This window comes from Pituophis catenifer, unplaced genomic scaffold (assembly GCF_029215685.1).
Source record: "Pituophis catenifer annectens isolate HBS135680 unplaced genomic scaffold, rPitCat1.0.hap2 SCAF_1, whole genome shotgun sequence".
In the NCBI taxonomy this organism is placed as follows: Eukaryota; Metazoa; Chordata; class Lepidosauria; order Squamata; family Colubridae; genus Pituophis; species Pituophis catenifer.
The window spans coordinates 319,931,028-319,958,089 of record NW_027256881.1 but is presented as its reverse complement, the minus strand read 5'-3'; the positions used below and the strand labels follow the sequence as shown (position 1 = coordinate 319,958,089).

Here is a 27,062-nt window from a genome sequence, read left to right as displayed (position 1 = left end):
TTTGGTATATCCCAGAGGTGGATTGCAGGAGCAGAGGGCTGGAAAACGAACGTTGTCTTACCTGAACGTTCCTTTTCAGCTCTCTGCGACTGCAATCCACACCCGCCCTGTGGGTTCTTGATTTCTTGTGTTTTTACGGGTTCCAGAGATTTGAAGTTTATATGGCTTGTTATGAATTTTTGATTTGTCTACTAGGTGGTCACGCCTTCGTTCAAAGACTGGTGCATCATGGGAAGGTGGGCGTGGCCACAGCACGGAGAGACAGTTTTAAAAAAATCACCCAGTCAATAGGAAGCGAGGAAGAAGGAAACCCAGAGGTGGATTGCAGTCGCAGAGAGCTGAAAAGGAACGTTCAGGTAAGACAACGTTCGTTTCTTTTTATCTCCCCAATCTCAAGAAGTCATTTCTTAGAATTGTAAAGCTAAGGATCTTATTTTTTTAACTTCACAAGCTCTTTACCTATTACTGCCATTATTGTTACTGCTTCAAAGGAAAGGACTTGTTGGTATTATGAAGACTGCAGGAGAATATTATAAATCCTGTTTTACAGTTGTTGGTGACTTAACCTCTTCTGTTTCTTCTTGTTATTCTGAAAATACTATTGATACCCAAATAAGGCAAACTTTTAAAAAGTTGGTATCAAGGACAACATGCTCACTACTAGACATGTAATATTTAGTGGACAGTAAAATAGATTGCTTTGAATCTAATTAAAGATGTTTATGTCTTTCTGACACTCAGTTTTCCAAGTTATTGGTACATTATTTAATTCCATTAATATGCAGACCAAAAACAAAAATGACTAACAAACAAACCTACCCATCTCACCCCAAAGCCTAGAAGAAAATGAGTACTTTAAGGTTTTGTGCACCTATAGTACTTTTCATTCTTTAGAGAGAACATATGTTTGAACAGTCACCGAGCAACTATATATGCATGGTTACAGAATAAAGTTATTTATTCCAGACAGAACTTCATTAGCATCCCTGAAAGTTTTTGTTGTATAAGCCCTGCCCATTGATTATTCAGGGCAGAGTATTATAAAACTGCACTAAAAAGATTCCCAGGGCGACATCCATATGGCCTCAGATAACTTGTACGCTTGATCCACAAAGCATGGTTTTAGGTTTTCATCTAGTTTTGGTTTATGGAAGTTGATACATTGTTTTTTTTATAGTGATGGGTTGCAGGCATTCAATATGTACTGATTCTTCTAGATGACTTAGAGGCAGAAGCTGAAATGGAGACACAGTTGAATTGTTTTTACTTAAAAGCTCTGGATGGGTTTGTTATGGTCCTCTCTGAAGATGGTGACATGATCTATACTTCTGAAAATGTGAACAAGTGTATGGGACTCACTCAGGTATGGCATGAATCATTCTTTTGATTGTGTAGAGTATTATTTATTTTTATTCATTTGTTGACTAGATATCTAACCTTTCCCCTAGGACAGTGATGGTTAATCATTTTGGTGCCAAGTGCCCAAAGCACACCAAATCCCCAAAATGCAATGCAAGCACCCCCCTGGTGCATGCACGCGCATGCGCCCCAACCCTCCGTGCATGCGCCCCAGCCCCCCACGCCCCATTTTGGCTTCCAGGTTGGTGCAGGAGGTTTTCCAGGCCCAAAACGGTTTGCCATCACGGCCCTAGGAGTTCAAGACTATAGGCATAAGCGTCCTGCCATCAGGTTTTTTCCCACTATAACAATCCCGCGGGAAAATGACTAGCCTGACTTTGCCTATTTAGCTTCTGTGGCTGACAGTGGATTTGATAGTGGGTCACCATGGTCATAGTTCACCATGACACAATGGTGCAATGGTGCAATGGTGACACAGATGTTAAAAATTATTGTTGTTAAATTTATTGTAGTCAACCGGCATTTTCTGTGACTATTACAAGAGGTTATAACTTTTGAATTAAAAAAATAAAAGCATGAAAATCAGTAAAAGTCAATAAAATGATTCATTGTAATGCTATAAATGTAGATAACAAAATACTAAGGAATATAAATATTAACTACTAAAACTAATTAAATGGAGTATAAATTAATTTATGAATAAGAAATTAAACTTTATAAGTACCAAGCTGCAAATGCAAATTTACATCCCTCCCAAGCATATCCTTGCCTCCTTTGATATAAAAGTAGTCCAATAGGTTAATAATCATATTAGATATAGATTTAATTTGTTCCAGATTCATGAAGGTTGGAGCACTATGCCATAATATTTGAAGACCGAAACCTGGTCTATGAGATTGTCTTTCATTAGTGTTTGTGGTGTTTCAATCCTTTCAAGCATCCAATCCCTTTGGATTTAGAATATTTTGTTGTGAGCCTTTCTTATATAGTTTATTTATTTATTTATTTATTTAGCATCTGGCAAATACATGGGCTTATAGTAGTTTAAATATTAATGTCCAATCCACCAAGCCATTCAAGGACAGGGTGGTCTATGTTGAAAAAATCAGACATTGGGCCAGTGTAGAGAGCCAGGAGTTCTACAAAGATGTCTGGCTGCCAACTGTCGTTAACTGCCAATTCTTCAATGTAGTCTGGCTGCCACTTGTTGCTAGTCGTTTGGTTCACACTACCGTGCTAGCATTACACCCCTCTTATATAGTAATCTGCTAGGACTGTAGATTTCTTCTGAAGTCAGCTTGAATTAGAGACAGTGTGGCTGCATCATTGGCATAGTGAATCCCTAGTGACTATGAACAGGATAGTAAACTATGATTATAACCAGTGTTTTTTCCTGCAATAAATATACAGTGCTAAATGCAGCTTTTTTCCCTCCCTTTGGCAGTTTGAATTGACAGGACACAGCGTGTTTGATTTCACTCATCCATGTGATCATGAAGAGTTAAGAGAAATGCTCATCCATCGAAATGGTAAGAAGGAAAAGATAGTGGAAAATATATGTAGCTTGAAGTTGAATTGTTGGGTTATTGGTGTTCTCTGAGCTTGTTTTCTTGCAGACATTTCATTATCAGATTGGGTAACATCAGTGCATCAGGAAATGAAATTTGTTGGCTGTTTATATATGGTTGCCCTACTGGGGTATTGTTATTTCTTGATCTTGTTTATCTGATGTTAGGCATTCTTTGATGAAAATCAATGCTTGTAGGAGAAAAAAGTTCACCACTTCCTTAGGCATGATGATTATTTTTATTCTTGTAATGAAACATCTGAAAGAAAAAAAGCAAGCTCAGAGAACACCAAGAACTTAAGGAGAGAGAAACATTCAGAGTTTTGCTTTGAGACCAGATAGCTTCTCCTTAAATATGTGCTTGATTAATGTTGTTAAGCAGTCCCATAATTTATGTTAATTATAACAAGTCCCTACCCAAATACAATCTTATGAAATTTTAAATTTGTAAAAATTGTAACTTCTATTTGTAAACTGTACATTGAATTTGAATTGGGATTTAAAAATTAAAAAATTGGGATTTAAAAATTAAAATATAAAACACTTCGCGTTTTCTTGTTGATATCTGCAACTTGTCTTGAATAGTTTAGATTAAGTAGAAATTTTCATCCGGTTCATATGCAGGTACTCCTTGACTTAACAGTAGTTCATTTAGTAACCATTCAAAGTTACAAGAGCACTGAAAAAAGTGACTTATGACCGTTTTATTACACTTACAACTGTTGAGCAACCCCATAGTCATGTGATCAAAATTCAGGCGCTTGGCAACTGACTCATTTATGATGATGGCAATGTCTTGGGTCATGTGATCACTTTTTGCGCCCTTCTGATAAGCAAAGTCAACGAGGAAGCCAGATTCATTTAACAACCATGTTACTAACTTAACAATCACAGTGATTCATTTAATAACTGTGGCAGGAAAGGTCATAAAATGGGGCAAAATTCACATAATAAATGTCTCACTATGCAACAGAAATTTTGGGTTCAAGTGTGGTCGCAAGTTGATGGCTATCTGTATATGCCCTTCTCTAAAGATTTTCTTGATGGGATGTAGAGTAGTCTTTTAGCCCCAAATCCTGTTTCCCATCCCAGTTTTTTATGTATGCAATACACATAACAATGTACATGTTCTACAGTTGTCTCATTAAAAAGCATTTCAAAACAAAACAGTAAGTTACTACATAATACAACCATGCAGTTGGAAGCAATAGTCTCATGTGCTAAATTGCTGATTTCCTCCCAACACTAATCTCACCTTACTCCATCCACTCTAAACCAAGAGCAGAAGGGACAAGATTCATGGGAAAAGCAAGAAAATAATTAGTAAATCTTTGCAAATACTCCTCCATTTAAGAACACAATTAGGCCTGTGACCTTGATCGTTGAATGAATCAGTTATTAAGCAAGTCACTATGGAACTGTTTTACTCAACAACTGCAATCCTGGCTCTCCCAGTTCGGTTGTTAACTAGAGCATTGAGAGAGGTCCTCAACCACCTGGCCATGGTGGTGGTGGGACCTCATATCCGGTGAAAGTGTTGGTGAACACCATTGTTGTGGAAGGTTCACAATGCTGGGGTTCTGGCACTTTTCCCCTCAAAAGGGATGAAATTATTGGCATTCATTAGTGTTTTAGTTAGATTTGCAGTCCTTTTCTCCCATGCATCAGAGGATTTCTCCTCTCTGAAAGAAGGGAAGGGGAAATCCTTTGGCATGCTGGTAGAATGGACTTAAAATCCAACATCCCTTCTGCTTGCAACCTTCCCTGCCAGCTTCTCCATCGATTTTCTGGGGAATCCAGCAGAGAAGATTGCAATTGTTACTCAAATGATTTCAGGGCGCTTCACAACTGGTTATAAATGCAAACAGATTGCCAAGCATCCAAAATGGAATCATGCAACATTTTATGACAGCTGGAAGTGCTTTATGGGCCATGGGAAGAGCTATTGTGACTGCAAATGATCGTATAAACAAACCTGTACGATCACTGTTTAAAGAAATTCATAGGTGAAATTGAATACAAATTAAACATAGTGTTTTGTATTGTGTTAATCTGTTTCTGTATTTCAGTTGTTGTCATCTGTTTTCTTTCATTCCCATTGTGCTCTTTTTGTATTAGGATCCGTTAAAAAGGGAAAGGATCAAAATACAGAACGGAGTTTTTTCCTCAGAATGAAATGTACACTGACCAGCAGAGGAAGAACTGTGAATATAAAATCAGCCACATGGAAGGTAATTTTCCTTATGCTCTGAAAGAAGTGTATAAATAAATGCTTCAAGAGCATTTGAAGAACCTATGTATTATAAGATGCTCCCTTGGCATCTCACATTGTTTGGATGCTCCATATTTTTAAGCTTTTTTTAGTCACATTCTAGGCTGCATTCATCTGTTCTGCGATTATAATGGGATTTTAAAGTGCTCTAAGTTAAGAGCAAAATTTCTTGTAATCTAGAATTTTGCTCAATGTTGGCACTAAATGGGGCAAACTGTTCCCTGTTGCTACAAATATTCATCCACAGAGAACAATGGTACTTGAAACAATGAGCCTTGATAGTACAGGGGTTTAGTGCACCCTGTGATTAACACAGCTGCCTGCAATTTCTGCTGGTTCGAATCTCTCCAAGGCTCAAGGTTGACTCAGCCTTCCATCCTTTCTAAGGTAGGTGAAATGAGGACCCAGTTTGTGGGGGCAATAAGCTGACTTTGTATAAAATATACAAAAGAATGAAGGCTATTGCTTAACGCATTGTAAGCCGCTCTGAGTCTCCGGAGAAGGGCGGCATATAAATCAAAATTAAAAAAAAAAAAAAAAAAAACCTTTTCTTAATGTTCATATTGTGGCACAGAAATATGGGGGATGATAACCCATAGAGCAGGTTCTGACAGGTTCTGGAGAACCGGTAGCAGAAATTTTGAGTAGTTTGGAAAACCGGTAGCGGAAATTTTGAGTAGTTCGGAGAACTGGCAAATACCACCTCTGGCTGGCCCCAGAGTGGGTGGGAATGGAGATTTTGCAATATCCTTCCCCCAGGAGTGGGGAGGAAATGGAGATTTTGCAGTATCTTTCCCCTGGAGTGGGATGGGAATGGAGATTTTGCAATATCCTTCCCCTGCCACGCCCACCAAGCCACACCACGCCTACCAAGCCAGGCCCACAGAACCGGTAGTAAAAAAAATTGGATTTCACTACTGCCATAGAGCTACCAGAAATCTAGTCTACAGGACAAAAACCAGAATGACATGGCTGCACTGGTCAGTTGATTATACTGCAGAAATTATACTTTCTGCAGTTGTTAAGCATTATTATATCATTTTACTTATGTAGTCTGAAGTGGTAAGATTTCCAATCCAGTGCTCACCTAGCCTGAATAAAATAGAATAATTGATGTTATATATAAAGATTAAATAGAGTAGCTTTTTGTTCAATATTTTTAAGCAGTTAAGCAACCATGATGGCTATGAGTGATGAGACGTTTCACTGAAAAGTAGCATTGTGTGAAATATTTTTTTAAGACACAATAGTACATAAATGTTTTGGGACTGGTTTGTTTTGTTGTGTTGTTCAAGAACTTAAATCTAATATTTTAAGCATATTAAAATAATTTGAAGGATGGAGAGAGAGTCACAGTGTCAAATCTGTGAGAAAAATCTATGTGTTTTACATTAAAGGTTTCCTGATGACGCTTGGGGAGTTTCCCAGCGATCTGGAGGGCGACTCTGTTGAGCGCTTTGTTGACCTCTGGAATACGGTGGCGGCCAGGGCACTCCTCGGCAGCATTTACCCCTGAGCAGCCTCTCCCCCCCCTTTCCCCCCTCCTCCCCCAAATCAACCCCTCACAGCTCCTTGATTCATTGAGGAGCTCCAGGAAATGAAGGAAGTGAAGAACCGTCTAGAATGATGCTGGTGAAAAACAAGAAGCGAATGTGACCGGACACGAGTAGGAGCCCAGATTCGAGCCTACTCTGTGGCGATAAGGGCAGTGAAGCATAATTACTTTCCCTCCCTTATTGCATCTGCGGAATGTTGGCCAACTACACTGTTCAGAGTGTCCTGGACCCCTTGGGAAAGAATGGAAAGGAAGATCCAGTTTATGTAAGTTGTGATCATCTGGCCAAGCATTTCGTGGATAAAATCTCTCACATTCACTCTGAATCACAAATTGGATGGACAGAATCCACTGAGATGATAGAGGTGATGTCTTGTGCGGTACCTGGGAGATTGTGATTGTGAGGAAGTAAAGTCCTCTGCAACCTGGAATTTGGATTCTGGCTGCAGACAGCAGTTTGTTAAGGGATGGGGAACTAACAAGACACACTGGTCTGTTCTCCAACGAAGAGGCCAGGCCTGGATCCAGCGAGATTGGACAACAACAGCCTTATCATTCATCTTGTTTTTTCTCAGGGATTAAAATGATGGGGTCATAGTTGCAGAGGACTCTGGAGAGTATGAATTATCTAGACCTCTGACAGTCTAGATCTGGATGGAGAAAAACAGATTCAACCCAATCTAGGCATGTTTGAATAGACTTTTTTAGTTCTTGATGTGGTCCTGTTTCTCAGAAAAGAGCAGGGCCACAATCTAGGGCTCTTCCTGAACTCTTGTTACATGTTACACTTCAGCTGTGGGAGCTACATTGGTTACTACTAGGTTTCCGAGTTCAATTCAAGCTGCTTGTCACTGCATATAAAGTACTATATGGTGCAGGCCCTGGACGTCTTAGACACCAGTGTTCCCCAATAGTTTCTGCACATTCTGCATGGAAAAATACGAAGCATCTGCTAAGGATCCTTAGCTACTAAAGAGGTAAGGCAGGAGGGGAGGGTGTTCTCTGTAAGAGCTCCCCTTTAGTTTGCTCCCACCCTCATGGCCTTCCAAGAAGCAGATGAAAAATTGGCTCTTCCCAAAGGTCTTTGAGAGAATTAATTATAACTATTGGCACCATACCAAACAAATATTAGCTCATTAATTTTAAGTTGTGGAAATAGATTTTGGATTTTGTAAGTTTTGATTAATTATAATATTGATTAACCAACTAGAATCTGTTAGGTTTCAGGTGCTGATAAATCTCATTAACAAATTAATTAACCTGGGATGAAATAGTTCATAGACATTGGTATGCTTTATGTATATTACAAACCACAACCTCTTTGCCCGCTGCAAAAATTGTCTTCCTTTCAATGGTAATTGCTCAATCATACATCAACCCAGGGACCATTTCAAGAGAGAAAACCGGAGCAATATGGATCTTTTTCTGTTGATTTGAGTTCTTTGCGCAATATATAGGCAACCAGACCAAAACTATATAGCTCTGAACTTTATTTTGGCATTTGTTTTAAACAATTCAAATCGTTTTCAGTGAAACCTACTTGCTAGTGCTGGTGGACATAGTGGTTAATTTCACTTAACTTATTTAATTACTTGAAGATGAAACAATCATCCTTTAGTGCTGCAGATTAGCAGTGCAAATGTAGGTCCAGAAACAATGGGAAACAGGACTGCTCTATTGACTATAGTGAGGAACAAGCTTCTTTTGGCTACTTTTGCCCAAACTAATCCCTAATTCAGCTGCCAGTTAAATAAATGACTTTGTAATATGAATAAATGGCGCTTGAGATTGCTTCTGTGTTTCTGTATCAGGTGGCAGATAAACAAATTTCTTTCTTTCTTTTCAACATTCAGGTACTTCACTGTACAGGTCATATCCGCGTTTATGAGAATTGCAACAATCAGACTGTGTGCGGTTGTAAAAAGCCTCCCATGACGTGTTTGGTATTAATTTGTGAGCCTATACCTCATCCATCAAATATTGAAGTCCCATTGGATAGTAAAACGTTCCTCAGCCGCCATAGCCTTGACATGAAATTTTCCTATTGTGATGAAAGGTAAAGCCTGTGGACAACAATGCCAATGCATACCTCACTCTCCTCCACTTCCAAAATGGATTCCCTTTGAATGATCATACTCACCTGTTTGCCGATGGCATACTGTGCCATTTTACTGCATTTATTTGTTAAAAGTTAAGGGAGAGAATTAGTTAAATGATGATGTAAATTCATGTGCATCCTTCTGTTTTATAACTTCAGTTTCATAATTTTCAATTCTGAACAATGAGGATGCAAAATGATTTCAGTTCTGCTTTCCATTTTCTAAAATGTTTTTAAATGATAAAAAAATAAATAAAGATCCTGTTTTAAATTTACTGTATATTAAGGCTAAAGCAACAGTTACATTACCGTTACAGTAATAGATTTTTTTTTTTCATTTTAGAAAAAACTACTTCTGCTTTCTCTGAGTTCTGTGGTGTTTCATTTCCTTGCTCTGTGTAACACTGCCATCAAGTGGCTGAAATAATTTTAAATTTGGCATTCCCTAGTCTGGTGTTCTTCAGATGTGTTGGACCATTTCTCCAATCTCAAGCAACAGTCTTAGGCATGCTAGCTTGGAACAATAGGATTTACAGTTCAGCACATCTGGAGGCCCCAGATTGGGGAATGGAACTAATAAAGACAAAGATGGCATTCTTAAAAAGGAAAAGTATAATGTATAATTGGTGTAATGCTGAAATATTTTTTGTTTTTGTGCTTACGTTTTTTTCTTTGAGATAAGCAACAATCCTCAAACTTTTATTTTATCTAATTCATTTTGTCTCCGAGCACAGATCATATTGTAGCTACTAGTAAGACTTGCATTGTGATCTGTGTTTGTCTAATTAATGCAATGTTTACTTCCATTTCATTCTGTGTAATTTCCATTGGAATTTTATTTATAACATCTCTTCATGCACTTGGGAAGAAGCATACAGTCAGGTCCAGAAATATTGGGACATCGACACAATTCTAACATCTTTGGCTCTATACACCACCACAATGGAGTTGGAATGAAACAAATACAATGTGCGTTAACTGCAGACTGTCAGCTTTAATTTGAGGGTATGTACATCCAACTTAGGTGAACGGTGTAGGACTTACAGCAGTTTGCATATGTGCCTCCCACTTGTTAAGGGACCAAAAGTAATGGGACAGAATAATAATCATAAATCAAACTTTCCCTTCTTAATACTTGGTTGCAAATCCTTTGCAGTCAATCACAGCCTGAAGTCTGAAATGCATAGACATCACCAGACAGTGGGTTTCATCCCTGGTGATGCTCTGCCAGGCCTCTACTGCAACTGTCTTCAGTTCCTGCTTGTTCTTGGGGCATTTTCCCTTCAGTTTTGTCTTCAGCAAGTGAAATGCATGCTCAATGGGATTCAGGTCAGGTGATTGACTTGGCCATTGCATAACATTCCACTTTTGTCCCTTCAAAAACTCTTTGGTTGCTTTTGCAGTATGCTTTGGGTCATTGTCCATCTGCACTGTGAAGTGCCGTCCAATGAGTTCTGCAGCATTTGGCTGAATGTGAGCAGATAATATTGCCCAAAACACTTCAGAATTCATCCTGCTGCTTTTGTCAGCAGTCACATCATCAATAAATACAAGAGAACCAGTTCCATTGGCAGCCATACATGCCCACGCCATGACACTACCACCACCATGCTTCACTGATGAGGTGGTATGCTTAGGATCATGAGCAATTCCTTTCCTTCTCCATACTCTTCTCTTCTCATCACTCTGGTACAAGTTGATCTTGGTCTCATCTGTCCATAGGATCTTGTTCCAGAACTGTGAAGGCTTTGTTAGATGTTGTTTGGCAAATTCTAATCTGGCCTTCCTGTTTTTGAAGCTCACCAATGGTTTACATCTTGTGGTGAACCCTCTGTATTCATTCTGGTGAAGTCTTCTCTTGATTGTTGACTTTGACACACATACACCTATCTCCCGTAGAGTGTTCTTGATCTGGCCAAGGGTGTTTTCTTCACCAGGGAAAGAATTCTTCGGTCATCCACCACACTTGTTTTCCATGGTCTCCCAGGTCTTTTGGTGTTGCTGAGCTCACCGGTGCATTCCTTCTTTTTGAGAATGTTTCAAACAGTTGTTTTGGCCATGCCTAATGTTCTTGCTATCTCTCTGATGGGTTTGTTTTGTTTCTTCAGCCTAATGATGGCTTGCTTCACTGATAGTGACAGCTCTTTGGATCTCATCTTGAGAGTTGACAGCAACAGATTCCAAATGCAAATAGCACACTTGAAATGAACTCTGGGCCTTTTATCTGCACATTGTAATTGGGGTAATGAGGGAATATCACACACCTGGCCATGGAACAGCTGAGAAGCCAATTGTCCCATTACTTTTGGTCCCTTAACAAGTGGGAGGCACATATACAAACTGCTATAAGTCCTACACCGTTCACCTGAGTTGGATGTACATACCCTCAAATTAAAGCTGACAGTCTGCAGTTAACGCACATTGTGTTTGTTTCATTCCAACTCCATTGTGGTGGTGTATAGAGCCAAAGATGTTAGAATTGTGTCGATGTCCCAATATTTCTGGACCTGACTGTATTTAAAAACATTAAATGGCATGATTCTATTAATCCCCAAAATGCAAAATAAAACCAGTATGTAAATATTTTTTAATTTTGATTTTTTTTCTAAATTGCTTTGAATCAAGCAAAATCCCTAAACTTGAATCATTCTAGCTCATTTTGGCTCCAAGCCAAGATGATGTTATAGTTACTAGCGAAGCTTATATTATGCTTTTTGTTTTAGTTGAAACAGATAATAAATTGCGATAATATTTTTTTCAATAAACTTTCAATACTTTTCAAATAAACTGTACCTGTAATCTTTAGCGATATCATGAATTTACTTTTTCTTTCCTTTTGCATAAAGGATTACAGAACTAATAGGGTATGATCCTGAAGAACTCCTGGGGCATTCTATATATGAATATTATCATGCACTGGATTCTGATCATCTGACCAAAACACATCATGACAGTAAGTTGATGAAGGCAGGACAGTTGCATGCTATTCAGGTTTCATTAACATATTCTGTGCTATTTATCATAAATCTTGTACACATTATGCCAGCATTTTGTCAGATACTGTGTATGCTATTGTGCAATTCTAAGCAATTCAAAAGTTCTGGATGAGTATATTTTGAATGTTGGAAAGCTAATCTTGGGCACAGATTTGCTGCCATAAAGAAATGGCAAATTTACAAGTGACTAATTGTAAAACAGCAATGCAGTAAAAGTCATTGTTGCTAGATGGATGTAATTTGTCCAGTAACTGAAGAGGTAGAGGAAATGTCTGAGTCACAAAAATAAATTACCTATTTGTGCCCGTGGATATCCACTTCATTAAACGCAAACTGGTAATGCTCACAGAAATGGTCCCTCAGCATATTACTTTGATTCATAAATACCCATACCTAGGAAAAGACCACACTAGAAACAAGCATGTAATTATTCTCAAAAATAGTGAAGAACAAAGCATATATGCACATGGTGAATCAAAACATTCCTTTATTCTTTGCCATCTCCTTTAGCTTACTCAGATGCCCTACACTGACCCTAGCTCCCATCACCATTTAATTTTTTTTTTAAAGAACTATTATTTATTTAGAAAATATTGCAAATATTAATGTTAAAAGCATTCTTGGGAATCAAGATGTTTTAAGAGGCCAGAACTTTATTTTGCAGTATTCTGGCCACCCATTATTTTAATTGAAAATAATTGCTTTAAAAAATGGCAAGGCCAATTAGAATTGAGTGAGTGTCTGGCAACCTACTGGGCAACCCAGTCTTCAGTATATAAATAATTTGGGTCTCTTGCTTCTTCCAGTGTTTGCCAAAGGGCAAGTCACCACCGGACAGTATCGAATGCTTGCCAGGCAAGGGGGCTATGTCTGGGTAGAGACTCAAGCAACTGTCATATACAATACTAAAAATTCTCAACCACAATGTATAGTGTGTGTGAACTATGTCTTGAGGTAAGTTTTGTCTGTAAATGCTATTGGGGGTAGTGGAAATAATCAGCCAGATATTAAGCCAGCTTTTTGAAGAGAAATTATGAGTATTTGTCTGCTTGATGTAATGCTAATGTCCTTGGTAACAAAATTTACTTCTTCAGTATGTATTTCTTTGTAAGCATATTTGTTCATTTCTTTGTTATGTTGAGGTGATTTCTGTATGAAATCTTTAGTTTGTCTTCCTACTGATTGCCCATAGGCTTTCATATCTGTTTGTGACAGTGCTATTTATACTTTGAGAACCTGCATCAGGGTTTGTAATAGATGTAGTTATTGCAACAAATAAGAGGCTGCATGTGTGCCACTCATAGGTTTTTTTTCTCCAGTCCATGTATAGAATTCTGTTGGAATATTCTACCTTCAGATAGAAATACATACTATATATAACATATTAATCTTCAATGCAGATATTATTGATTGATTACGTGCCATCAAATTAGTGTCAACTCTTAGTGACCATGATTATATAGTTATTCTTCAGGATGATCTTTCCCAACCTGGTCTATCATTTTTTCCAATGATGTACCCTCACCACTGTAATTGAGTCCATCTATCTTGCTGCTAGTTGACCTCTTCTTTTTCTTTCTACCTTTCCCACTATTGGGGACATACATTGTAAATAAATGTGCATCATGCAGCTCTCAATATCTCTTTAATCATTTCTGTCTTTATTCTTTTTGCAGTGGAATTGTTCAGGGGGACTTGGTTTTTTCACTTCAGCAAACAGAGCGTATGTTGAAACCAGTGGATTCTCCTGAGATGGGAATGATGAAAGTACTCAACAAGAGTGATCTGGAAGATAGCAGCAGCCTCTTTGAGAAACTTAAGAAGGAACCTGATGCATTAGCCTATCTTGCTCCTGCTGCTGGAGATACCATAATTGCATTAGATTTTGACAACGATGGTGTGTGTATATTTAATCAAATACTTAAAGAAAAAGGCTAATTATCGATAAATGCTGATCATTAGAATTTCTTAAAAAGAGATGTTTTTGGCTCTTAATTGGTGACTCAATATTTCTTTGTTTGATGATGTCTTTTTAAAAAAAATTTATAGAGCCAGATGAACAACAACCGTCTGATGACGTTCCTTTGTATAATGACGTAATGCTCCCCTCATCCAGTGAGAAACTGCAGAATATAAATTTGGCAATGTCCCCACTATCTGCTTCTGAAACAACAAAACCTCTCTGTAGCAGTGCTGATCCAGCACTCAATAGAGAGGCGGTGGCCAAACTGGAGCCCAGCACGGAGCCCTTAGATCTTACTTTCTCCAGCCGGAGGACCCAAGATCAACCAGCTACTCCTTCTGATGGAAGCACTAGCCAAAGCTCACCTGAGGTTTGTCATTTAATAACCTTTTGCAGCTTTCCATTGTTTCTGTATTAAATTTTATGCATTATCGACCTTGGTCATTTTCCTAGGAAACATCAGAAGAGGATAGTGAGGAAAAAATAAAGACTGATTGAATCTTTGCTAGTGAACTCTGTGCTGAGGATTCCGATTAGAAACATTTTATTAGAAATAATAAAACTATTATTTCACACTTTTCTTTTCCAAACAGTGTAGTAAGTTTTTAATTGTTTTGCTCAGCTAAAGTTTAAAACAATTCACTAACCTCCTTCATTTGATTCGTTTCTGTTGACAGTTAAGAATTATTCTGAGATACAGAATTTGCATTTGACAATTTGCTTTTATTAGTATAGCCTTGTTTCCTAAGCCTTAGGAATGTTTTTAAATACAATTTTAAAATGTGAGGAGCTATGTGTCAAAATCAGGGGTGAAATTCATCCGGTTCTATCTGGCTTGGGCGAACCGGTAGCAGCGGCTGCGGGAGGCTCCGCCCACCCACGTGGACGTCATGACGTTGCATTTTTGTGACATTTGAAGCCTGTGCGCATGCACAGAAGGCTTTGTCCATGCGCAGACAATGGCACACACAAAGCGAGCACGCACGTACATTTGTGAACCGGTAGGGAAGGTAAGTGAATTTCACCCCTGGTCAAAATGATTGTGTGAGCTTTATTATTCCAATCTATATATCTATTGTGCCTCATCCTAATTATAAGAGCTTAGTGATTTAAAATTTCAATAAATAGACTTTTTTTCTATGACATCAGATTCATTATGATAGTACACTTGAAATTTGGTCTTGTTTTACTGAATAAAGTTGCTGATTATTTTTACAGCCTAATAGTCCTCCTAATGATTATTGCTTCAGTGTGGATAATGAGATATCAAGTGAGTTCAAGCTGGAATTGGTGGAAAAGCTCTTTGCAATAGACCCAGAATCGAAAAATCCATTTTCAATGCAGGTGAGCACATTAAAACTTTTTGTTCATTCTATTTTAATATGTACACATTCATGATGTGTTACTTACAGTGCTTGGTGTAATTTTTCAAATACTGAGGTAGAATACTAAGTTCATTACTATCTGACTAGATATAGGTGAGCGGGTATGGGAATTGGCAAGATGAGTGGCACGATGGATGGATGGATGGATGGATGTAAGTAATTTAGCCCTGCTGAACTTCAAGTGGTTGCTGAATTGTCATAAGTCAAAAACCACCTAAAATATCCATTTTTGAGGAATCAAAATACTTTGACTAAAGTGATTGTAGTCAGAAAACCTCAAATGGTCTGCGTAGCACTTCAGATTTATTCTCTAAAAAGATGCTTCTGAGTGCATGGCAGTGTCACCATGTACTTCTTATTTCCAGAATTTTCTGGCAATTCAGGAAAGGGTATGGCTACATGGCTGCTATAAACTGTTATAGACAGGTGGTATATTTGTGCAACTGTGGGTTCCTGGAACACCTGCTGGGGAAAGAATTTGAAATGCTGCAGAATCCTAGTGTCTGGATGATGCTTATAAAGGTTTATTTCTGGAACCCTCACATAGGTAGTATCTATATAAAGTAAGGAGAAGGCCATTTTATCAATCTAATGTGGCTGAACCCCAAAAGCCCCCTAAAACTATGTTGCTCACCATCTACATTTCAGTAGTCTTCCCAGCTAAGCCTTTTGGAAGCAGGAGGAAAAGCAAGGTTGATAGATTCTTGGAAGTTGACAGGCCTGATAGCAGTTTTATTACAATCCTGTGTTAGTTTATGCAATTATGTCATCGTCGTCTTCTTTCAGGAAACAGATTTAGATTTGGAAATGTTGGCACCTTATATCCCCATGGACGATGATTTCCAGTTGCGCACTTTCGACCAGCTTTCACCACTGGAGGGCAATACTGCAAATTCTTCTTCTGATGCGACTCCTGTGACAGTTTTTCAGCAAACTCCGGTGCAGTCATCTGCCACTGACACGATAAAATCCACGACAATCAAACATGAAACTGCTCCGAAGATGCTTGTAACGCCTGCCCCTATTAACCCAAAAGTACTCACAGATCCTGCTCCCATAATCAGTGCCCCAGCATCACCTTATGCTAAAACCCAAAGTCGGACTTCGTCTCCAGTCAGAACAGGAAAAGGCACAATAGACCAGACAGACCAAATGAGTCCAGGAGCACCCGACTTGTTGACGGTCACTTTTGGTAACAGGTAAATGGAGTTATCTGTTCAAATCTTAAAACCAGCCATGTGATCTATACCCTTGAACATGGAAAAGTGGATGAACCTGTGGATAGTAATGTTTTCAAGCACTAGTAAGTCCCCCTGATCCTACTTGTCTTTCTTTTAGAATTTGTCTAAAAAATAAGGGCAAAATGCTATCATTTAGGCTGGAATCTATTTTTCTACCGGTAGTGAAGATCAAAGATCACTGGGGAAGAGATTATTTTTGTTAAAAAAGGTATTTTGCTATTGGCTATGACAACTAATTTGTAAACAGGGAAATCTCCTCTGATACAGGTAGTCCTTGGTTAAGGATCCTTATTGGGACAGGAAGGAGTTTCCATTGCTAAGTGATGTTGAGACTCTAGAAAGAGTGCAGAGAAGAGCAACAAAGATCATTAGGGGACCGGAGGCTAAAACATATGAGGAACGATTGCAGGAACTGGGTATGTCTAGTTTAATGAAAAGAAGGACTAGGGATGACATGGTAGCAATGTTCCAATATCTCAGGGGCTGCCACAAAAAAGAAAGGATCAACTTATTCTCCATAGACCTGAAGGCAGGCCATGAAGCAATGGATGGAAACTAATCAAGGAGAGAAGCAACTTAGAACTAAGGAGAAATTTCCTGACAGAACAATTAATCAATAGGACCACTTGCCTCCAGAAGGAAGTTGTGGGTGCTCCAACATCGCAGGTTTTTAAGAAGAGATTGGACCACCATTTGTCTGACATGATACAGGGTTTCCTGCTTGAGCAGAGAGTTGGACTAGAAGACCTCCAAACTCCAACTCTGTTATTTTTGTTATTCAATTATTAGGCAAAACATTATATGACCATATCACTTAGTAACAGCACTTCCAGTAGTCCTGGTTGTGGTCATTAACCAAGGATTTCACATTTCTTCTATCTGTTACTCTAGGCTATGCTTTAGTGTCCGTGGTCGTCCCCCCCCCCCCCGTCCCGCCGCCATACACCTATACCCTTTTGGCTGTCTTGAACTCCATCTTATACTCCTTCTCTGCTGCCTTCACTGTCTTCTTCCTTCCACTTTTGACAAAGTTGCACTTGGCCTGGCCCTTCATGAGCAGCTGCTGGCTGCAAGTACCTTGTCAACAGTGGGAAGAAGAAGATGGCAAATGGTAGCAAGGGGGAAAAGATGGCAGATTGCACGACAACATGAGCGGCAGAGGGCAGGGTGGCAGGGGCAGTGAATGGATGGTGGCCAAAAGGGGAAAATAGGTATGTAGGGGGGAGATGGAAGTGCATGCTGAAGTTGTAAATACAGTTGGGCTGAATTTTGATTACATGAATATGGAGTGCTGTAGCAGCCATCACTTTGAGATACATACATTTGTTCAGCACCATTGTAATTCCAAACTCATGTTGAATAAATGTTTATTAAGTGAGGACAACCTGTAGTCATTTGATGGATATGCCTACTGCTGCTTTTAAATAATCTAAAGTGCCATGGGTCACAAAAGTCAGCTATCCTAATATTTATTCTCAGTATCCCAGTGTTGCCTTATAGTAATATTTTTCCTATTCACAGATAAGGAAGCACCTTAACCAAGTTATCTATTAAGTTGAAGTGCAGCTGAGTTTTGCGACCTAATACTTTAGCCCCAATCTGCTAGATGAAGGTGCTTAATCTATTCTTGATGAACGTATCTTTTCTTTTATGTACACTGAGAGCATATGCACCAAGACAAATTCCTTGTGTGTCCAATCACACTTGGCCAATAAAAAATTCTATTCTATTCTACTCTAGTCTAGTCTTTTCCTCTGAAGCTAAATGATGTAAAAAAACCCTACTTCCATATCAAACTAAACATGAACAAAATTGCACCTAGGCTAGTCTTGCTCTGTTTTAATTAATTAGCAATTAACATTGGTCTTCTGATGTAGCTAAGCCAAATTTGATACTGAAAGTACATTTAGTATTTTTAAAATATTGCGGATTGGATGTCTGTGGAGATTCTCAGTCATCCAGGTCATTGTTGTCCCAATGATGCTTTTTCAAGAGGCAGCTGGATTTTCTTTGAAGACATTTCACTTCTCATCCAAGAAGCGTCTTCAGCTCTGACTGGATGCTGGGGAATGGAAGGATTTATATTCCTTGCAGACAGTTAATTTGCATTCTTTTAACAAGTCATTAAGGTCACCTGGAGGTTTATCTGTGTCAGGGTCACCTGAGTGGTGCAAATGGGTATGGAGCCTTCTAGGAACTGTTGAAAGGACTGTGTTGTAGACTGGAGATAGATGATGACGTATGCCAGATGATGTCGTTTCCCTCCCCTTCTGTTGAGGAGGTGGTGGTTCAATTTTGACATAGATGGCCTCTTTGAATTTGAAAGTCCTAAGTTCACCCCAACTAGCCCATGTAAAATGCACATACATACACCTTGAGCTGAAAATTTCAGTCCTTTTCATTTAAGGATGTCATCAGCAGTGTGTTCCAGGCACTATTATAACATTATTCTAACATAAACATTATTATAAAAGAAAACAGTCTAGATTTTATTCTATTGAATTATTCATAAACTTTAGTTTTAATTGAACTGGAACAGTTGTTAACCCTCTGGCTTTATATTCCACACTAGATCAACTGAAGTGAATGAAGACATCAGTCCAAGGATAATAGCTCTCCATAATATTCAGAGGAAACGAAAAATGGAGCAGGACGGCTTGCTTTTCCAGGCAGTAGGAATTGTACGTTTTTAAAAAAGATTCTCCCCTCCTTTCTTTTAATGTTGGGTATTGCATCTTTAAACATGTATTTTTCTTGAGTCATCAGGTTGTTATTTCACAAGAACTTTGCAATTTTTATCCCAGAGTTGTCAGCTAAACGAAAGATCTGCTTAGCTCTAGTCTTCTACTTCTGTCCTTTAACAATATCTTTCATTACTCACGGCCTCGCAGAGTCATAGACTACAACTATGGCCTTGATGCTTCAGCTAAACAGAGTGAGTCTTGTTCAGTGGTGGGATAGGAGACTGATCTGTCCCCGTCCACACACACACACAAACACAGCCAGCCGAGGGTTAAGGAAACACTTTGGCACACACCCAGGTCTTATCTCCAACTTGGCAGCGATTTATACACCGTCTGCCAAGTGCGTTTATTTCCACAAAACAGAAAGATAAGATACTTAGCGTACAAAAAGTCCAATCAGAATAATATTTCTCTCAGCAGTTCCGGACGAGGTTTTAGTGACTATCCAAGGTTTACTTTTGTTCGTCACAGGGATCACTGGCCACCACCCTCTATTATATAGTCTCTGGGGTGTGGTCCAGTGACTCAGTTCTAATCCCTAGCACACCTCCTGAGCTGCTGCAATCGTTTATCACGCCTTCAGAGGCGTGCGTCCAGGAATGATGTTTCTCCTCCGCTCTCATCCGAGCCACCTGTCTCCCTGTTAATCTCCTCTCCCTCGGCCGGCACCTGAGACAGTGCCAGAGGGGAGGGGCCTGGAGAGGGAGGCCTGGCTGACTCCTCTTCCTCATGCTCGGAGCTTTCTTCCTCCGATGGGACAGGCTCAGAGGGCGGGGCCACAACAGAGACTTCTAAGATAGGAGAACTTCTAAGGGTATCAAAGTGGAAGAAGGCAGGGTGTCTTGTTTTTTATGTTACATCTCACTTGTAACTGATCACAATAGGTTATACATAGACACAAATACACACTTAGTAGCTTAGTACACTATGATATTATTTTATTCATATTGTAGTTTTATAATTTAGTTAATTGGCTTTATCCATGTAAATTTTAAGTATTCTATTCTTTATATTTAATAATCTGCTATTTTATTTACTTCTACTGATCTTTTAGAAAATATTTATGTATTTTAATTTGCACTCTGCAACTTCCAACAACAATTGTATAAAATTGTGATTGGTGACCCTACTACCAATTGCTCTAGGTCACAAGAGTAGGTTTGCTTTGCAAAGAGGGTATTGTTATACCCTCCCTTCAAAGGACAAATGGTAGTTTATCAGAATCATCCCCGTCCTGATACAGAACAAAACTGGTTAACTTCCAAGCATGCACAATCTGAAACACATGGTTCCGGATCAGATAACTTTTGATAAGTAATATCTTTAATAGATTGTTGGAATACTGAAGATATTCAGGTAGTCCTCGACTTAGAATAGATCACTTAGTGCCTGACGTTACAATGGCACTGAAAAAAGTGATTTATGACCATTTTTCACACTTATGATCATTGCAGCATCCCCATGGTTAAGTGATGTACATTTGGATAGCAATAGCACTTAGACTTATATGTTTGTTATGTTATGCTTATTGTATTTGTATACCGCCCTTCTCCCGAAGGACTCGGGGCAGTGAACAGCCAGCAGATAAAATACAGAAAATACAAAATTTAAAACAATATTAAAATCCAATTAAATTAATTTGGCCCACAGTTAAAACACCCCTATATTAAAACCCATAATTTAACAATTTAAAATTAAAACAATTAAAAAAGTTAGGTCAGGTCAGCCCGGCTTGATGAAACAGAAACGTCTTTAAGGCACGGCAGAAAGTGCGCAGATCTGGGATCTGCCGTATCTCCAGGGGCAGCTCGTTCCAGAGGGTAGGCGCCCCCCCCCCAGAGAAGGCTCTCCCCCGGGGGCCGCCAGCCAACATTGTTTGGCCGATGGCACCAAGGAGCCCCTCTCTGTGGGAGCGTACTGGTCGGTGGGAGGCTACCGGCGGCAGAAGGTGGTCTTGTAAATACCAGGGTCCTAAGCCATGGAGCGCTCTAAAGGTGGTAACCAATACCTTGAAGCGCACCCAGAAGACCACTGGGAGCCAGTGCAACTCGCGCAGGAGAGGTGTTACATGGGAGCGCCGAGTAGCCCCCATCACCATTATATACCGCTTCACAGTACTTTACAGTCCTCTCTAAGCGGTTTACAGAGTCAGCCTATTGCCCCCAACAATCTAGGTCCTCATTTTACCAACCTCAGAAGGATGGAAGGCTGAGTCAGCCTTTAGCCTGGTGAGATTTGAACTGCCAAATTGCAGGCAGCTGGCAGTCAGCCTGCAGTACTGCATTCTAACCAGTGCATCACCGCAACTCATCCCCTCGTATGTGGATGCTTGACATCCACACATGTGGATCCATTCATATGTGGATGCTTGACAACTGACTCATATTTATGTCCTAGGGCAGTGATGGCTAACCTTTTTGCCATCACGTGCCAGGAGGGGGGGCGGGGGAGGTTCATGCGCGCGCGTGCCCACACCAATAATTCTATGCGCCCTGTGCATGCGCGTGCAACCCCTCCCCCTCCTGGCATGCAATAGCCCGGTAGGCCCATTTTTCTTTCTTACCTGGTTTCAGATCCTCTCTATTTATCTGGGAAGGGCAAAAACAGCCTTTCTCACTCCCTCGGAGGCCTGAAACGGTCCATTTCCCAACTCCCGGTGGGACAGGAAGTTATGTTTTTTGCTGTCCCCAGCCTCCAGAGCCTCTCTAGGAGACTCTGGAGGCTGACAGCAAAAAAGTCACTTCCTGTCCCACCGGGAGTTGGGAAATGGACCGTTTCAGGCCTTTGGAGGGCCTCCGAGGGAGTGAGAAAGGCTGTTTTCACCCTCAGCAGATGCATAGAGGATCTGGAGCCAGATAAGAAAGAAAAATGGGCCTTCCCCTCACCCACTCCCCCAGGCCCTCCAGAGGCAGGAAACAGCCTGTTTCCCTACTTCTGGTGGGCCCAGAAGGCCCGAAAATGAGCTGGCCAGCGCATGCATGCACGCCAGAGCTGAGCTGGCATGCCCACTGATATGGCTACGTGTGCCATCTGTGGCACGCGTGCCATAGGTTCACCATCATGGTCCTAGGGTCATGTGAACACCTTTTGCAACCTTCTGACAAGCCAAGTCAATGGAGAAACCAGATTTACTTAACAATCATGTTATTAATTTAACAACTGTTGTGATTCACTTAGCAAATTTGGCAACAAAAGTTGTAAAATGAGGCATAACTCACTTAACAAATTTCTCACTTAGCAACATAAATTTTGAGCTGAAGTGTGGTCTTAAGTTGAGGATTACCTGTACTAACATCAGCAAAGCATTTTACCCATTGCATGCCGACTATAGCTAATTAAGTGTGGACTATACAAAAATTAAGATAATGAGGCAGCAGGGTGACATGGCTGCAAAGAAAACAAGTATTGGAGTCTCTTGTATAGAAATCTTACAAATCATAATAAGCAACAATAGTACAATTTCAACTCATGAAAGAAATTATTCTACTCTATAGTTTTGTCAGAACTCACCTTGAATACCAGGTCCATTTCTGAGCAAAATAGTTTTAAAAATAATTCAGTGAAAGTGAACCAGATTTGAAAATGTGAACAAACTCGAACAAGCAACTAGAAACAGCCCAGGGAAAAGAAAAAGAAGAAGCTGGATTTGATTAGCTTTATGGACGAATGGTTTGAATCTACTAGAAAACAGATTCGGATTGAATGTTAAAAAAAAAGGCCAAGAGCAATTCAGTAATGCAATTAATTGCCCAGAAAAGTAGTAGCCTTCCTTGCAGATGCGTTCTAGATACATCTAGATAGTATCTAGAGATAGGTAGTCCTCGACTTACGACTTCCAACACGCCCATTCATGTTGGAAGTCAAGGACTATGTCAAATGAAGTGAATAATTAATAATCTCCCTGACCCTGCTTTCCTCAATGTGTTTGTTAAACGAATGCGTGGGTCATTAGGTAGAGCATGGAGTGACTCAGGTGGGGAAAAACATGGGAGGCCTAGTGCAGGCCTAGTCGTACCCAGGATTCTCCCCTGCTATCAGAGATCACTTTCTCTTCAGAACATCTTTTAAATGAGTACATTTTTTTTTTCATTTCTGTAATATTTTTGAGTAGAAGCTCTGTGGTTACATTTTAAAAAGTGTGTATATATTTTTAAGGGCACACTATTGGCACAATCGGGGCCTCCTGGAACAAATATATCACTGGCTTGGAAACGTGTAAAAGGATGCAGATCAAACGGACAGAATGAGGTGGCGGAGAAGACTGTAATTTTATTACCATCAGGTTAGTGTCTGTGTAATGCTAACATAGTCAAATCTGTCAATCCCTTCTCCTTTTCTCATGTAAACACCTGTATAATTATAAAATATTTAATTAATATTAATACAAATTGGGAATGGTATGAAGGCCCAAGCTATTGATATTGGGCTGTCTATTAGAGGAATTCTATTTTAATATGTATATTGTGGAAAGGAATGAAATGGATTGGATCATAGGATAAGGGGAACTTTGATAATGTGAAATAACACTAAGTGATATCATTCCATAGGATTTGAGAACACAGCAACCTTGCTTCTTAAAAAGTAATTGGGGACACCCTCCTCCCATGCTGTATATTAGTGATGGCTAACCTTTTTCTCTTCATGTGCCGGTACCCATAATGCAATGCGCCCCCCCACGCATGTACACATGACTCCCATGCTCCCCCCACGCATGAGCATGTGACCCCCCGCCCCATTTTGGGCCTAGTAGGCCTCCCTGCAGCCTCCCACCCCCCCAAACTCCTTCCTGCACCTGCACGTGTGCATGACCCCGTGCCCCCACGCATGCATGCACAACCACCCACGCATGCACACACGTCTCCTTCATGTGCCCCACCCCGCATGCATCCCAAAAATCAGCTGGGTGGCGACTCACGTGCCAGCAGAGGGCTCTGCATGCCACCTGTGGCATGCGTGCCATAGGTTCGCCATCACGGCTGTATAGCATATCCTTGTGCATTGTTACTTATTTCCAGTAATGTCTCTGAACCCATAGAGATGTCAGAGGCATTCTTAGATAATAAAAATGATAGATAGGACTCTCCCATTATTTAGTTGGGAAGAATGTCTAATTGTCCAGGGGTGGGGGGGGGGGCTAAAAAAAATGTACAGATGTGTAGTTGCATAACTTAGTATTTCCTTTCACCGTTTCTCTTCTGAGCAAGAGTACATCTTAATTCAGCTACTCCTTTTATTTAATATTGTGTTAAATATTATTTTTTTAAAGGATATATTTCCATAGGCCCAATAATTCTGTTTTATTTTTTAAGGATACTTCACCTTAATGTATTCAATATATATAGCCTCCCATTGCACTTTTGCATGACTATAGGCAACTTACAATAAAATAAATAAAATAGATAAAATAAAAAATAAAATGCATTATCAGCTGGGCATTATCTAACCGATCATTCACACAGTCAGGAGAAAGGCTTTGTCCCACACCGAGGACCCCGGGTTTTACCTGTTCTCTGCTGCCCTGTAAAATTGAAACATTACATTTAGCCTTGTTATCAGATACTCATAGCTAAATTCTCTTAACAGATGACAGGTGACTTGTCTATTTATTTGTTCAGTTAGTTGCTCCAGAATGCTGTACAAGTAACATTCATTTTCTTTTTCCTTGTAGATATAGCAAGTAAACTTCTAGGGCAGTCAATGGATGAGAAGGGACTTCCACAGCTTACCAGCTATGATTGTGAAGTCAATGCTCCTATACAAGGCAACCGAAACTTGTTACAAGGTGAAGAGTTGTTCAGAGCCCTGGATCAGATCAACTGAGCTTCTCTTCCTGTACCTCCCTCTTCATAATTGTTCTGTTTTCTTGGACATTGGTGATTTATCACCTAAAAGCAGTGTATTTATATTTTCTATATCTGATTTTAGAAGCCTGGCTAGAAATACTGCACTAATTCAGTTAGTTTGTATCTGATCCTCTTTCTATTTTGGACAATTTCTTACATAATGAGTTCGTTCTTTCTTTCTTTCTTTCTTTCTTTCTTTCTTTCTTTCTTTCTTTCTTCTTTCTTTCTTTCTCTCTCTCTCTCTCTCTCTCTCTCTCTCTCTCTCTTTCACTAACTCGGCTAATGAATGCATTTTTGGTACATAAACAGTTCAAGTCAGTTAAATTTAGAACATAACTCATAATGACAGCTTTGAAGTAGGCACCTTTTCAAAAACTATTTATATTTTATTTTGGCTAGGAGTTTTGTCACTGAAGAATTTTTATCTGATGATACATTGCCACAATAAATTCGTCTAAGCTTTCTATCATGTGGTTGTAGGCATACTTGAAGGCACCTTGTGCTGTTATCTCTAATGTTTGAATAAATTTTTACTTTACCTTTTTTAAAAAAAAATATTGCTTTGCAGCAGTGCATTTGTAGCCAGTCGCACAATCTATTTTCTTATGAAAATAAACAAAATACCAGCAGTTCCTCATGCAATATTGTGCGTTTATAAAACTAGTTTTTAATATGAACATTTTTTTTTCTTTTTTGTTTCTCTTTTATGTTAATTACATGTGAAATTATGTAGAAATTTTGGAGTAGTGCTATATTTTTGTTATGTTGTATTTCAAGATGCTCCTAAATAACTGTGTTTTAATATTAAAGTAGGATTAGGGGGAAACAAGTTGCGCATGTGAGGCTAGCAACATCTGGAGACTTTCAGGTTAGGAAAAAAGATTATTGGAGTAGATAATGGAATCTCATGCAAATATTTGTGGAACAGATGGATAGAAGGGGTTTTTTCCCCCCTTCCTTTTGGAGTTTTTGAAATTGGCCCACTAAATAAGTTTGATCTTCAGACCAGTTGAAAATCATTTGTTTTTCTTTTTTAAATTCTTATTTTTCTGCAAATAAACGAATTCACTGCCACAACATGGCCATTTTAGAAATGGTTTTCCAAAAGATGTCTTTTTCTTAAAAAAAAAATAGACATGGTCTTAGGGTCATCTGTGTTGAAGACAAGGTGTCTCCTAACAGTTTGCTGGGAGAGGGTTTTGTTTTCATGCTTTGTTTATGAACTTTCTAGAAGCATCTGATTGGGTTGGATGGACCTTTGGTCTGATCCAGCAGGGCAGCTTGTTGTTATTTATATTAAGAAATTTTATTTCATTTGAAAAACAATCCATTTTCGATGTTAAAGTTTTTGACCAACTCAAAATTCTCCCTAGCTCATAGCTGTGACAGTACATGCTAATACTAATATACCAATAACAGCTTAAATGTTCCCATTACTTTGTTTGGTAGAGGTGATATTTCAGACAAAATCATAAACCATGTTGTTTTTTTAGTAAAGTTATCTTGTTTCATCATTGTTGCTTGCTAATAATTCAGTGCTTTGGATTTTAAGTACCTTGTTGCTATTAACATCAGACCCGCCCCCACCCCATTAAACATAGCTTTCAGTAATGCTGAATATACTTTGATTTTTTTTTTTATTTAGGAAATAAGTCACAAAACATCTTTCTTTCTACATGCTGTACAATAAATTCTACCTACTCATTCTTTTTTTTTTCTTTTTGTGGTTGGATATGACACTAACTGTATTGTTTTATTACATCAATAAACTATGTGGACCAGGCCTGTAACAAAGGATTGTATCTGCAGATGATAGTGAATTTCCAGTGTGTGCTGTAATTTTTTTGCTCAGAAATCAAAGTAATCTTGCCATGAAATTTTTGATAGTATGTTGAGCAGTATTGTAAGAATGGGTGTTACAGCTCTGATAAGCACATGTTCATCCCAGAATGTTAGAAAAATTCTCAAGGCATGCATGATTCTTATAGTGCAATTCTGAATATGTCTCCTTCAACAGATCCAGTTTGACACCCGTGCCA

At 39.2% G+C, this 27,062-nt stretch overlaps 1 protein-coding gene across 1 annotated transcript in view; it reads left to right on the top strand.

Annotated features, from left to right (window-relative positions):
• Window positions 1-26,843, top strand: part of HIF1A (hypoxia inducible factor 1 subunit alpha) — a 47,645-nt gene extending 20,802 nt beyond the window's left edge. The window contains exons 3-15 of the mRNA XM_070942478.1: window positions 1,218-1,363; window positions 2,804-2,888; window positions 5,045-5,157; window positions 8,607-8,809; window positions 11,698-11,804; window positions 12,654-12,801; window positions 13,524-13,744; window positions 13,897-14,180; window positions 15,029-15,154; window positions 15,982-16,394; window positions 19,009-19,117; window positions 23,336-23,462; window positions 24,849-26,843. Of these exons, the coding sequence (XP_070798579.1) occupies window positions 1,218-1,363; window positions 2,804-2,888; window positions 5,045-5,157; window positions 8,607-8,809; window positions 11,698-11,804; window positions 12,654-12,801; window positions 13,524-13,744; window positions 13,897-14,180; window positions 15,029-15,154; window positions 15,982-16,394; window positions 19,009-19,117; window positions 23,336-23,462; window positions 24,849-25,000 (2,234 nt within the window). The 3' untranslated portion in view covers window positions 25,001-26,843. The remainder of the gene's footprint in view (window positions 1-1,217; window positions 1,364-2,803; window positions 2,889-5,044; window positions 5,158-8,606; window positions 8,810-11,697; window positions 11,805-12,653; window positions 12,802-13,523; window positions 13,745-13,896; window positions 14,181-15,028; window positions 15,155-15,981; window positions 16,395-19,008; window positions 19,118-23,335; window positions 23,463-24,848) is intronic.
• Window positions 26,844-27,062: the final 219 nt, after the last annotated feature.